Genomic DNA, 13,084 nt, shown 5'->3' with positions numbered 1-13,084 from the left:
ACCAGCATGAGTCTGCCTATAGCAGATCTTTGTCCTAGCTTTACTACCACCTGGCTGTGTGAATTTAGGTGAATCTCTTCATTCTGTGAACCTCAATTTCCTCATCTATATTCAGCAATAAATAAGTGTCTAATAGTCAAAAGAGTAGGACCTAGATATGTCTTTGTATCTAGTAAACATTAAAATCTATAATAAAAAATTGTGAAATGGTCATCTATATATCTCTTGCCTATGTCTCTGTCTCCTAATCCTCTCTCTTTAATGCCTGTATAATCTCTCTCCTTCTCTGTGTCTGTCTCTCTATTTTTTTTTTGCCCTTCTTTGTACCCCTGGCACTTAGCACAAAGCTTGGCACCACAGCAATGGTATTTAATAAATACTAATTGCCTAATTGGCCATAACATTGTTTTCCAGTTTAAGGGAAACTAGAAAGTTTGTGCTTACAAAACTGTTCTTGTTCTTAAATCCTGATGTAAAGTTCAAGTGATTCGATTTTAATAGCTGAAGCTATAGAGAATTGCCAATGGGTAGAGGCAGAGCCACTAAGAATACATTAAACCTGCTGAGTAACAGTAGCCATGAATCTGAACAAACTATTTTGTTAGTGTTACAAAAAGTTTGTTAAAATGAATTGAGAGTATTTCCTAGTTGTGTGACCTTGGGCAAATCACTTAACCCCAATTGTCTGGCCCTTACCTCTCTCTTCTGCCTTGGAACTTATACTTAGTATTGATTCTAATACAGAAGATAAAGGTTTGGGTTTTTTTTTAATGAATTGAGGGGCAGCTATGTGACTTGGTGGATAGAGAGAGCTACGTGGAATGTCCTGGGTTCAAATGTGGCCTCAGATTCTTCCCAGGAAGTCACTTAATCCCAATTACCTAGCTCTTACTGCTCCTTCTGCCTTGGGACAACTGCTTGTCCCAAAACAGAAAGTGAGGGTTAAAAAACAAAAAACACTGACCCAGAAAATGGAGTCCCAAGCTTCAAAGAAAAGGCAAGTAGAGGAGGCCAGAAGGGAACAAGCATCTATTAAATACCTATTATATGCTAGAGACGAGAGGTCCTAGGTTCAAATCCGGCCTCAGACACTTCCCAGCTGGGTGACCCTGGGCAAGTCACTTGACCCCCATTGCCCACCCTTACCACCCACCCTTCCACCTAGGAGCCAATACACAGAAGAAGTTAAGGGTTAAAAAAAAATACCTATTATATGCCAGTCACTATGTTAAGCATTTTTTAAACCCTTACCTTCCATCTTGGAATCAATACTATGTATTGGTTCTAAGGCAGAAGAGCAGTGAGGACATGGGGTTTAAGTGACTTGCCCAGGATCACACAGCTAGGATGAGTCTGAGGCTAGATTTTAACCTAGGATCTCTAGACCTGGCTCTCAATCCACTGAGCCACCCAACTGCATCCTATATGTTAAGCATTTTATAAATATTATCTCAGTTGATCCTTATAACAGCCTTAAAAAGTTAGCTGTTCTTATTATCCCCATTTACAGAAAAGGAAAGCGAAGTAGTCAGAGATGAAGTAAATTGCCCAGGATCACACAGTTAGTAAGTGTCTGGGTCCAAATTTGAACTCAGATCCTCCTAATTCCAACCGCCATCCTAGTTTGCTGTAACATAGAGTGAATGAAGAAAAGAATTTAAATAAAATGTGAAATGCCAATTCAGTGATCCCACAAACTGTTTCACATTATAACGTTTGAGCCTCAACCTCCCAAGAAAGTATAACAATCGTTATATTATTGCTATTGCTTGATCGAATTTTTCTTGTAGTGTGAACCAGTGGACCTTATGAGTATTTAGCACAGCTTTTGTGTAAAGGAAATAGCTATTCTATGCCTGATCTGTGTACAGTGAATACCTTCCCACTGCCCACTTTTTGAGAGATGCTACCCATAGCTGAACCTAAATTTTAAACAGTTTTCCCAAGGGCTTCAGGGAGGGAGTATAAAGAGCCAAAGAGATTGAGAAAAAGATACTGGCCCTTCTTTTTGAAGACCAGAATCCTTCAGCTCAGAACCAAGTCCAAGTAGACATGGATCCAGAACTGAGAAAGGATTTTTAGTAGGCTCAAAGAAGGGGTAAACGATTGGGATTAAAACTCTAGTGCAGTAGTGGTTCAATTCAATCCAACATTTAAGCACCTATTATGTGTAAGGCAGGTAGATCCAATACAAACTTATTGTAAATCAACTAATAAGGACTACATTGTGTTCAAAGGAGGTGAAACAGCCTCAGAATCTGAAGAAATGGTACAGAATAAAAAGCAATGCTCTCTTTTTTCCCTTCCTAACATAAAGGGAAGAAACCATAGAAGCAGAAATGAGTGCCGGTGTTACCTGGAAAGATGTTGAGTCTTAAGTGAGTCCATTTTTGTTGAGAAAAAACAGGAAAATAATTGTGATTGGTTCCTGAATATCCTGGTTTGAGTTCTTCCATAGGAATCAGACAACACCATTTTTCTGACCTCAGCTAGTGAAAAATATCAATATGTTAAAGACCTGATCCTTGACAAAACACATTTCTCCATCTTAACAACTTGTGGGACCTGAAGAGAAGGAAATTTTAGTCATATAAATCGAAATTCAGATGCCTACTGGAATAGTGGAGTAGAAATCAATAGAATCAGATTCTAAGAGTTTAGTAGGAATAAAGTATAGTGACTGGACCTCTGATTCCACTGTTGTAGAGAGTTCCCACTGAGAAACTTCCTCTACCAATGTAGCTCAGCAACTTTCTCTAAAACTTAAGAGTTTTAGAGAGTTGCCTAAGAGCATTGAGACTTGCCCAAGGTCATATGGTCAACATGTGTCAGAAACAGGACTTGAACTCAGGTCATCTAGGCTCCAAAGCCAGAATGCTGTTCATTATGCCATGCTGCCTCTAAATGGGATAAGCAGAACTGTTAACTGGCAAATTTTGCACCTGAAGAAGCAGTATTAAATATAACCTCAAATCAAGCATTGGGGGAAAGGAAGAATGGGAAATGGAAACATCCAAGTCAACACAGTACGGAAGGACCTTGGGACACTATACCATTGCTATGGAGTCCAACGATTAAGGGGGGAGGAGCAAAAAAGGTCCAGAAACTCACCTGGTATACAGTTTTGTACCATCTAAATTTCAAGGCAAAATCCAAGTTGCCTCCCTCACCCTCATTACTACTCTTGGAGATAAAACAGGAAAATAGGCAAAGGTCTAATTCTTCCACAGTGACCATATACCTACTAAAGTATTGGATTGCCTTAATCTATTTAATTTATAATTTTGTATTTCACAGCTATGATGTACTAGAGCCAGATGGAACTGGCTAATTTTCAATATGAAAATTAACAGTTTGGAAATCAGCAAATTAGGCCTTAATTATTGTTTTATTGATTTCTAGAGTTAATAAAGTGGTGGAGAAAATGTTAATAATGCAGATTAAACTTTGTAGGGAAAGCCAATTGTTAAACTTTTACTCCTGGATTTACAACTATTGCAGTTAATGCCTAGGCCCCTAATTAGAATGTAAGTTACATGAGGGCAAGTACCAAGTCGTTTCCAAACTTTATATATCTCCCCAAACTCCCTGCTTCTCAGTGTTCTGTGTATTATTCAGCACAATATATGTTTCATAAACTTTTGGCATATTTTTAATGCTATTCCAAGAGGTTCTCTCAGTTTTGTCTTTTCAGAATAGACTAAGGCAATAATGAAAAACTACAATTTCTTTTTCGATTATTTCCAAGAACCTGCTGATAAAATCTAGGGCAGGTCTTTGTAACATTTTCCTCTCATTTTATAAAGAGAATCGTATAGAGGGCAGCTAGGTGGCTCAGTGGATTGAGAGCCAGGTGTAGAGATAGGAAGTCCTGGGTTCAAATCCGGTCTCAGATACTTCCTAGCTGTGTGACCCTGGGCAAGTCACTTAACCCCCATTGCCTAGCCCTTACCACTCTGTTTTGGAACCAATACACAGTATTGATTCTAAGACACAAAGTGATAGTTGTTTTTTTTTAAAGAGTTATACAACTATATCAAGGAGGGGCTTTAGAGAAGTTTCAATGAAATGATGCTGCATTTCTAAAACATTATTTAGTTGTTTTGGTATCATACCTTTTCGATGGCTTCATATTCCTCAGAAGTGGCAGCACATCCCAATTTTGATCCTCTAGCTGGTAAGTCTGGTATCTCCTCTGAAGGAAACAAAATCAAATATAGAGTTGATGTATACCTTGTTGTGGAATAGCAGAGATTTAAACAAATAATTTATATCCTTAAATAAATGGTCAAGTAGGGCAGCTAGGTAGCACAGTGGCTAGAGTTCCAGGACTGGAGTCAGGAGGACCTGAGTTCAAATCCGTAACACCCTGGACAAGTAACTTAACTCCAGTTGCCTAGCCTTTGCTACTCTTCTTAGAACTGACACCTAAAGACAAAGGTAAGAGTTTGGTTTTTGCTTTTTTTTTAATAAATAAATTATTAAAGGTCAACCCATCTATCACTGATTTAGTATGAGAGGATCTTCAGTTTTAGAGATGAAACTGACACCCAGAAAAGTAAAATAACTTGTACAGCTAGTTAACAGCTAAACCAGAATTCAAACCCAAATCCTTTAACTCCAGTGTTTTTTTCTACTATGTCATACCCCCTGTAAGGGGGCACACACCCTGGTTAAATTTGGGGGGTCGCTGTGGTATAGTGGAATGTTCATTTGCCTTGGACTCAGAACTCCTTGCTTCGACATTAACTACCCCGATGATCCCTGAACAAGGCATGCCAACTCTGTGAAAGTCAGTCTCCTCATCTTTAAAATAAGGTTAGATGGGGGCAGCTGGGTGGCTCAGTGGATTGAGAGCCAGGCCTAGATGGGAGGTTCTGGGTTCAAATCTGGCCTCATATACTTCCTAGCTATGCAACCCTGGGCAAGTCACATGACCCCCATTGCCTAGCCCTCATCACTCTTCTGCCTTGGAACCAATATACAGTATTGATTCCAAGATGGAAGGTAAGAGGTGTTTTTTTTTTAATTTAACATCATATGTCTTGAATTTCTGTGTGATGCCATCACTTAATTTCATGCATCATATGTCCCGTCTCCCCAAATAGAGTATAAACTCCTAGAAGGCAGAAATTATGTACATACTTTTCTGGATCTCCCCCTCTTCCCTGAGATATTTTCACAGTAATGCACACCTAGTGTGTGTGTAGGACAACTAGGTAGTACAGTAGATAGACAGAGTGCTAGGTTTAATGAAAGAAGAACTGAGTTCAAATTTGACCTCAGATACTCAATAGTTGTGTGACTGGAAAAGTCATTTAACCCTGTTTGCCTCAGTTTTCTCATCTGCAAAATGAGCTGGAGAAGGAAATGGCAAGTCACTTAGATATCTTTGCCAAGAAAATCCCAAACCCCAAACTCACCAAGAGTCAGGCACAACTGAAATGACTAGACAACAACAGTATATGTGCAATAAATTAAACATCACTATTTAAATATAACAGAGTTAGGATGGGAGGGGACAGAAGAGAGGTGTTTCTAGCAATCTAGCATCAGATGTTGTTTCCTAAAGACATGAGACATCACCTATGGACAAGTCATTTAACCTAACTGGACCTCAGTATCTCCATCTTTAAACTGAAAGGTTTGCATTATTAGATGGCATCTACGTAGACTTCCTGCTCTAATTATCTGGGTTTATACTCGTAGTGAAACAATAGATTTAACTCATGAGTCCACCAGGAAGTAAAAGCAACAAGGTCCCCAAAGGTGTCCCCAAGAAAATACTAGGCAAAATACTATATCTTTCTATTTATAATATCGCCAAACTCGCTGGAAGTAATTGAAAAAACAATGTAACCAACATATGAACGTACACTTATCAGTCTGGTCTTAAAATTTATCTCTCTGAGTACTGGTTTCCCCATGTAGAAAATAAAGGGATTGCATGAAATTATCATGGAGGCCCCACCTCACTCTGACCCTGATTCAAATTCAATAATTAGAATATCATTAGCTGTTTTTGTGGTTGTTTAATAGTCTCTTTTGTGTCCAACTATTAGTGACCTCATCTGGGGTTTTCTTGGCAAAGATACTGAAGTGATTTGCCGTTTCCTTCTCCAGCTCTTTTTATAGATGAGGAAACTAAGGCAAACAGGGTGAAGTGCCTTGCCAGTGTCACCTAGCTAGTGTCTGAGGCTAAATTTGAATTCAGGTCTTCCTGACTCCAAGTCTGGTACTTTCTTTGTCGCCCCTAGCAAGAGGCTCTATAGCAGCTGTAGAGCAAAACGAGCCCTGGATTTGGTGTTAGAGGGATTGGGATTTAAATTCTAGCCCAATGAGTAATCAATGTCTTACCCTAAGGCAGTGATTCCCAAAGTGGGTGCCACCGCCCCCTGGTGGGTGCTGCAGTGATCCAGGGGAGTGGTGATGGCCACAGGTGCATTTATCTTTCCTATTAATTGCTATTAAAATTTTTTAAAATAATTTCCAGGGGGCTAAGTAATATTTTTTCTGGAAGGGGGGCAGTAGACCAAAAAAGTTTGGGAACCAGTGCCCTAAGGTAAGACATCATTTCTCTGGGTCTCAGTTTCCTCATCTATAAGAGGGTTGGACTAGATGGTTTCCAGCTCTAAATCTTATGGCCCAGCAACTGGAACCCGCTTCCAAGTTTCAAAACTTTCCCCAACAAAGCACTCAGCAGCACATTCCCTTCCTCTATTTTCTATCACCTTGGACCAGCTGACTCCCTCATCTACCATTCCTCAGCCCATGGCTAGCCCGCCAAAATAAAGTCATGTTACCTGAGGAATCATAGTCTTAAAAGAAATGGGAAATTTGCCTTGGGTAAAAAGTTCCCTCAGAGAGAGAGAAGGAAACCTGGAGCCTTGGAAGAGTTCCACAGCTAATTGTGTGACCAAAGCATTTCACCTCACTTTCCTCATCTGTTAAGCTACAAAGTTGAGCCAAAGGGCAGGAAATCTGGCCCCTTGTGCTGAGTATGCCACTAACTAGCAGTCATTTCGCCTCAGTTTCCTCATTTTTGAAGTGAGAAACTTGGGCTAAAGAGTCTCTACGTTCCCTTCCATATCTTTGGTTCTATGAAACGTTTCCTATTGGATACCATTTTGTAAACACGCTGCCTGAATGGATAATCTGGGAGCATGGTTTCCCGTGAAGAAAGCAGTGTCTGCGTCAATGCCACGAATAATTCCTTGTATTCCTAGTTGGATGATACACCAGTCGTAACCTGTGAAACACAAACAGCAAATGCATATTGTTTACGTTGAATACAGAAAGGAAAAATTGTTGTTTTTCTCTAGTTATTTGTTCTTCAATTAACAAGCATTTATTTTCTCTCTCTCCCTCCCATCCTTCCCCATCCCTGTGAGGGAGAAGAAAAACAACAAAAACTTTATAAATATGCAAAATTAAAGCAAATTCCCATATTGGCTGTGTCTAAAAATGTAAGACTTTTGATTCTGTCCAAATCATTAAATATTTAATAAGCCCAATATGGTGAGTGGCAGAAGACAAAAGCAATGTGTTCCCTTCTCTCAAGCAGTTTATCTTCTTCCAAGGGGATAAAACATGTACACAGGTAAATACAATGAAAGGTCATCTGTAGAGGGAGAGCACTGGTAACAGAGAGAAATCTTAGAGAGCTTCATGTAGGAGGTGACACATAAGGTAAGTCTTTTTTTTTTTTAAACCCTTACCTTTCATCTTGAATTGAAACTGCGTATTGGTTCCAAGGCAAAAGAGTAGTAAGGGCTAGGCAATGGGGGTTACGTGACTTGCCCAGGGCCACACAGCTGGGAAGTGTCTGAGGCCAGATTTGAACCCAGGACCTCCTATCTCTAGGCCTGGCTCTCAATCTACTGAGCCACCCAGCTGCCCCCTAAATGAGTCTTAATGGAATATAAAGATTCAAAGAGGAAAATTTGAGAAAAGACAATACTTTGCAGGTAGGTGATACAATTTCAGTGGATACACAGAGATAAGAGAGGAAATGTCTAGTTCAGGGAATTGATAACTTTTCCAGTAGGAAACGGAGTGGATAAAAGAAAGTAATGTTGAAATAAAATTGGAAAGGTAGTTTGAGACCAGACTTCAAAGAGTCTTTAATACCCAGTGGGTAAGTTTAAGATCTGTCCTAGAAGCAATTTAAAGTCAATTAAATATCCTTAGCCAAAGAAGGAAAAGTTAGAATCTGATTGCAGACCAAACTGTGGCATCTTCTACTTGATTTCCTTCATGGGATTTGCATTGTATGTGTGATATGTCTTCTGTCACAGCATGAGCAATAATGTAAATATGTGTTGCATGAAAGCACTTGTATACGCTATATCAGACTATTTGCCACCTCTGCGAGTGGGAGGGGAAAAGAAAAAAATCTGGATCCCAAAATGTCAAAAATCAATTGTCATGAAACTGAATAAATAAATAAAAGTCAGTCAAGGGGGCAGCTAGGTAGCTCGGTGGATAAAGAGCCAAGCCTAGTGATGGGAAGTACTGGGTTCAAATCTGGTGGTGACTTTATGATTAGAGAAAAGGAAACTTAGAAAAGAGATTTTATCATCTTTGACTCCTCTCCTCTGCATTCAATCAGTCACTATTGTATGTGGGTCCATATATATCCAGGAATAACTGTGGTATAAAAACAAAAGGCGTCAATATAATTCATTTTATAATAAAATTTTAAAATACCAATAAAAAAGGTTTTTTTCTAAAAAATGGCTTTCCAGAATGGGTAGATATTTGGGGGCTTTTTATAAAAAATATTTCAGTATTTCAGAATATCTGGAATTTATTTCATTGTAAACAATTCTCTCACTAATGCAAAAAAATAACCTTTTTGTGGTTTTGTGGATGGTGTCCAATATTTCTAGGGCCAAAAACATAAAAACTTCACTAGGTTGCTAACCTTTGGTGATAAGGCTCTCTACACTTAGCTGAGCTGGTTCTGGGACAGTTCATTTACTAGCTAACACTTAAAGCCTACCCAGTTTAGCAGGGCCTGGCAAAGCTTGCCCTCAGCTGTCAGTCAATAAGCATTTATTACCTACTTATTATGTGCTGGGTACTGTGCTAAGGGCTGGGAATTCAAAGACACACAAAGATAGTCCCTGCCCTTGAGGAGGTTACAATCTAATAGGTGAGACTACAAGCAAACAAATGAGTAAAAAAAAAAAAGCTACATACAGAATAAAAATGAAATAATTTCTAGAAGAAAAACACCAGAATTAAGAAGATTAGGAAAGGGGGCAGCTGGGTAGCTCAGTGGAGTGAGAGTCAGGCCTAGAGACAGGAGGTCCTAGGTTCAAACCCGGCCTCAGCCACTTCCCAGCTGTATGACCCTGGGCAAGTCACTTGACCCCCATTGCCCACCCTTACCAATCTTCCACCTATGAGACAATACACCGAAGTACAAGGGTTTAAAAAAAAAAAAAAGAAGATTAGGAAAGGCTTCCTGTAGAATATGACATTTTAGTTGGAACGTGAAGGAAGCCAAGGTAGCCAAGAGACAGAGATGAGGAGGAAAAGCATTATAGATATGGGGGATAGCCAGAATTGATGCCTGGAGAGAGACCTGATTTGACTTGTTTGCCAAACAGAAAGGAGACCAGTGTTACTGACATGAAAAGGATGGGGGAAATGGGAAGTAGAGAATGTGGTGTGAAGGTATAAGATTGGAAAGGTAGGAAAGAATGGAATACGTATGAAGGGCTTTGAATGCCAAATAAAATAGAGAATTTTTATTTGCTCATAAAGGCAGGAGGGAGCTGCTAGAGTTTATTGAGGGTAGGATGGTCTAATGCAGAGGTTCCCAAACTTTTTTGGCCTACCACTCCCTTTCCAGAAAAAAATATTACTTGGCCCCTTGGAAATTAATATTTTTTATTTTAATAGCAATTAATAGGAAAGATAAATGCACCTGTGGCCATCACCGCTTTCCTGGTGCAGCACCCACCAGGGGGCAGTGGCGCCCACTTTGGGAATCACTGGTAACATGACCTTTATAAGGAAAATCACTTTGGCAGCTGAATGGAGGGTAGATTGGAGTGAGAACAGACTCAAGGCAGGCAGAACCAGCAACAGACTATAGAAAAAGCCCAAGTGTGAGATGATGAGGGCCTGTACCCAAGTTAGTAGCAGTAGAGGCAGCAGAGGGGAAAGAGAGATGTTGAAAAGATGAAATCAAAAGATCTTGGCAACCGATTGCATATGGGGGTGGAGGGGAAGAGGGGAGTGAAAGATTATAAGGAGTCAAGGATGATATCTAGGATCACAAACGTAGAGGATGTTGGTGTCCATGACAATAATGGGGGAGAGTTGGAAAAGGGGACCATTTAAGGGTGAAAGATAAATGGGATTAAATGGGAAAAATAATTCTGTTTTGGACATGTTGAGTTTAAGACATTTGCTGGATACCCAATTTAAAGGCAGTTGGATATGAGAGACTGGAAGATTATATAGAAGTTAGGGCTGGGTAGATAGATTTGAGAATCATCAGCGTGGATGGCACAGAGTTTATGAACATAATCATCTCAATCATCTTCATTGCCACAATGAAGCACAGAACTTTGTTTAAAACACAAACATACCAAATAATTCCAGTCTCTTGACTGTCCAGGAACAGGATTCCTTAGAAGGACAAAACCACAAACTGGCAATATGTAAAATCAGATTCAAATGGAAATTATGTCTATTCTTAAGGTCTAAACCTTATTCAGAAGTGACACACTCTACTTTCGGATAAACTTTCTCAGCTTTCAACTAAGATGGCAAATAAACAAACAATAGACCATTCTAGCAGTAGAACAGAATTGTTCAAATTGATTTCGAATATACCTAGACCTTACTTTTAAAGTAACAGAATACTAGCCAAGTGTCTAGTATATAATTAACCCCATTTCTCTCTCAAACTCATGACAGCCCAGCTTTTCAAGAACTTTAGGGGGCAGCTGGGTAGCTCAGTGGATTGAGAGCCAGGCCTAGAGACGGGAGGTCCTAGGTTCAAATTTGGCCTTACACATTTCCCAGCCATGTGACCCTGGACAAGTCACTTGACCCCCATTGCCTACCCTTACCACTCTTTTGCCTTGGAGCCAATACACAGTATTGACTCCAAGACAGAAAGTAAAATAAATTTTTTAAAAAAGAACTTTAATCAGTCTAAAGATGATTTTATTACCTGGAGTCCTCTTCCTTCTGGTTTCCCATCCATCCATCCATTTTCCGAACTCTGTATATTCTTTCGGTTTGTAGGTAGGCCTGTTTTTCTAAAGCAAATGTGTAAGACAATTTTCAGAATGACTATTCATGCATTCCCGGCTATAGGGAGACAATATGGCACTGGAGAAAGAACAGATCATATTGTGTCCTAGTCACAGCTTTATCACTAGGCAGCTCAATGATCTTGGCCTGTCCGTTAATCTTTTTAGACTAGTGTCCTCTTTATGAATTGAAGGCATTAAATTAAGTGGTTTCCAAAGTTCTTCCTAGCTTTATCACACTTGGTCCATGACTAACTTTGGTAGTACAGGAAGAGATAGATAACATAAACATAAAATCTTAGGACTGTAAGTATCCTTAAGAAGCTATTTAATCATGCTCTTACCTTTAGAGACATCTACTATACTATATACTATGTATTATTTCAGGTGGATGAAAGTCTACTTTATTTTTTTTATATCCAGAAAAGAAAATCTACTCTTTTAAAATCATAGCTTTTAGGTTTTAAGCCCTGTTGGCACTTGTTAATAGAAATAAAATCCCCTCATAATTAATTCCACAAGATCTTCAAATTGTTTTATAATCACTCCCCAGCTGCCATTTTGGTCATTCCTTCCAACCTTGAGAAGAAGATAGGTCAGGGATTATTATTTACATTTTCATAGGCCAGGGAGCCATAGATCAGAAAAGGTAAGTAATTTCCCCAAGATCCCATCACGAATAAGTCACAGCCCAGTCTGAAACCCAGGGCATCTATCATTGTGCTCAGCATCTTTCCAATTTACTATGATTGTCCTTGGTGATTAAATATAGATTCTTAAAGCTTTTCTGTGGTGTTGGTTTTCATTTGAAAAACTTACTACTTTTTTTTTTCAAAATTAGGGATACTTTTCATAACAAAATTAAGTAGCCTATTGATAAGAAAGTAGAAAAACGTGGGAAGTTCAGTCTTTTCCCCAGAAAGTGATGTATCCACAACAAAAATTCTGTTAAGAAATCAGAGTATCCATGTAAATAAAGCAAGAAAAAGTTCTGTTTTAGCAAGGAAAAATGCTAATTTTTATATCTGCTTCTAATGTTCTGACAATCTCATTCACTGGCACACATAGTTCCCATCACAAATGTACTAGTAGATTTTAATTAACATGTCTCCATAGATCACTTGCATGCCAACCCACCAAATTGCACGATGTCAATTTACTATACCTTTAAAAGGTTTTCCGCAGGAGCAAAAAAGTCATCTGTTGCAAATAAAATCTAGACAAATAAAAAAAGAAGTAAAGATAAAATAACCATAAATTAAAAACCATTTTATTTCACTCCCCAGTGAAACATTAGGAGCCGCAATAAAAAGAAGATGCAAAATTGCCCTAGGGGAGAGAAACAATCTGCAGTTAAGAGATGGTGCTTTTTAAATGTTGAGATTGCTTTGCCAGCAGACAGACACATCCAAATCTCTCCTCTCCCACCCTTTGTTCACAATTCCCCTAAACCATCTGGATGCAGAGGCGGTAACTTCTTACCCTTTGCAAAAAGAGTAAGTAAAATGGGGGGAAGCGGAAATAACTATCCCTGGTACAAAAAAAGCAAAGGCTTTTGGGAAAAAAGGTTAAAAGAGTCCCTGAGTCAAACTCTCCACAGGTCACTCTCAATTACAGATCTAACAGTAGCCCTAAACTCAAGTCTTGAGAAAATGCACTTGCTTTTCTACCAGAGCTTTACTGTTTAAGATTTCCTCTTAGTCCTTTCATATAGAAGGAACACACATATTATAAGCCAGGAAACAGAGGCTCAGAACACAGCTAGTAAATTAGATCTCCAACCAGATTTAAATTCAGCACCCAAA

At 39.1% G+C, this 13,084-nt stretch overlaps 1 protein-coding gene across 1 annotated transcript in view; it reads right to left on the bottom strand.

Annotated features, from left to right (window-relative positions):
- The window catches only part of ALLC (allantoicase), a 98,932-nt gene that overhangs the window by 42,822 nt on the left and 43,026 nt on the right, over window positions 1–13,084 (bottom strand). Inside the window, 5 exon segments of the mRNA XM_044659565.1 lie at window positions 2,357–2,489; window positions 4,116–4,195; window positions 7,124–7,249; window positions 11,198–11,285; window positions 12,445–12,495. Of these exon segments, the coding sequence (XP_044515500.1) occupies window positions 2,357–2,489; window positions 4,116–4,195; window positions 7,124–7,249; window positions 11,198–11,285; window positions 12,445–12,495 (478 nt within the window).

Source organism: Gracilinanus agilis, chromosome 2 (genome assembly GCF_016433145.1).
Source record: "Gracilinanus agilis isolate LMUSP501 chromosome 2, AgileGrace, whole genome shotgun sequence".
NCBI classification, from domain to species: Eukaryota; Metazoa; Chordata; class Mammalia; order Didelphimorphia; family Didelphidae; genus Gracilinanus; species Gracilinanus agilis.
The sequence above is the reverse complement of the archived record's forward strand: the minus strand, read 5'-3'. Positions and strand labels throughout refer to the sequence as shown.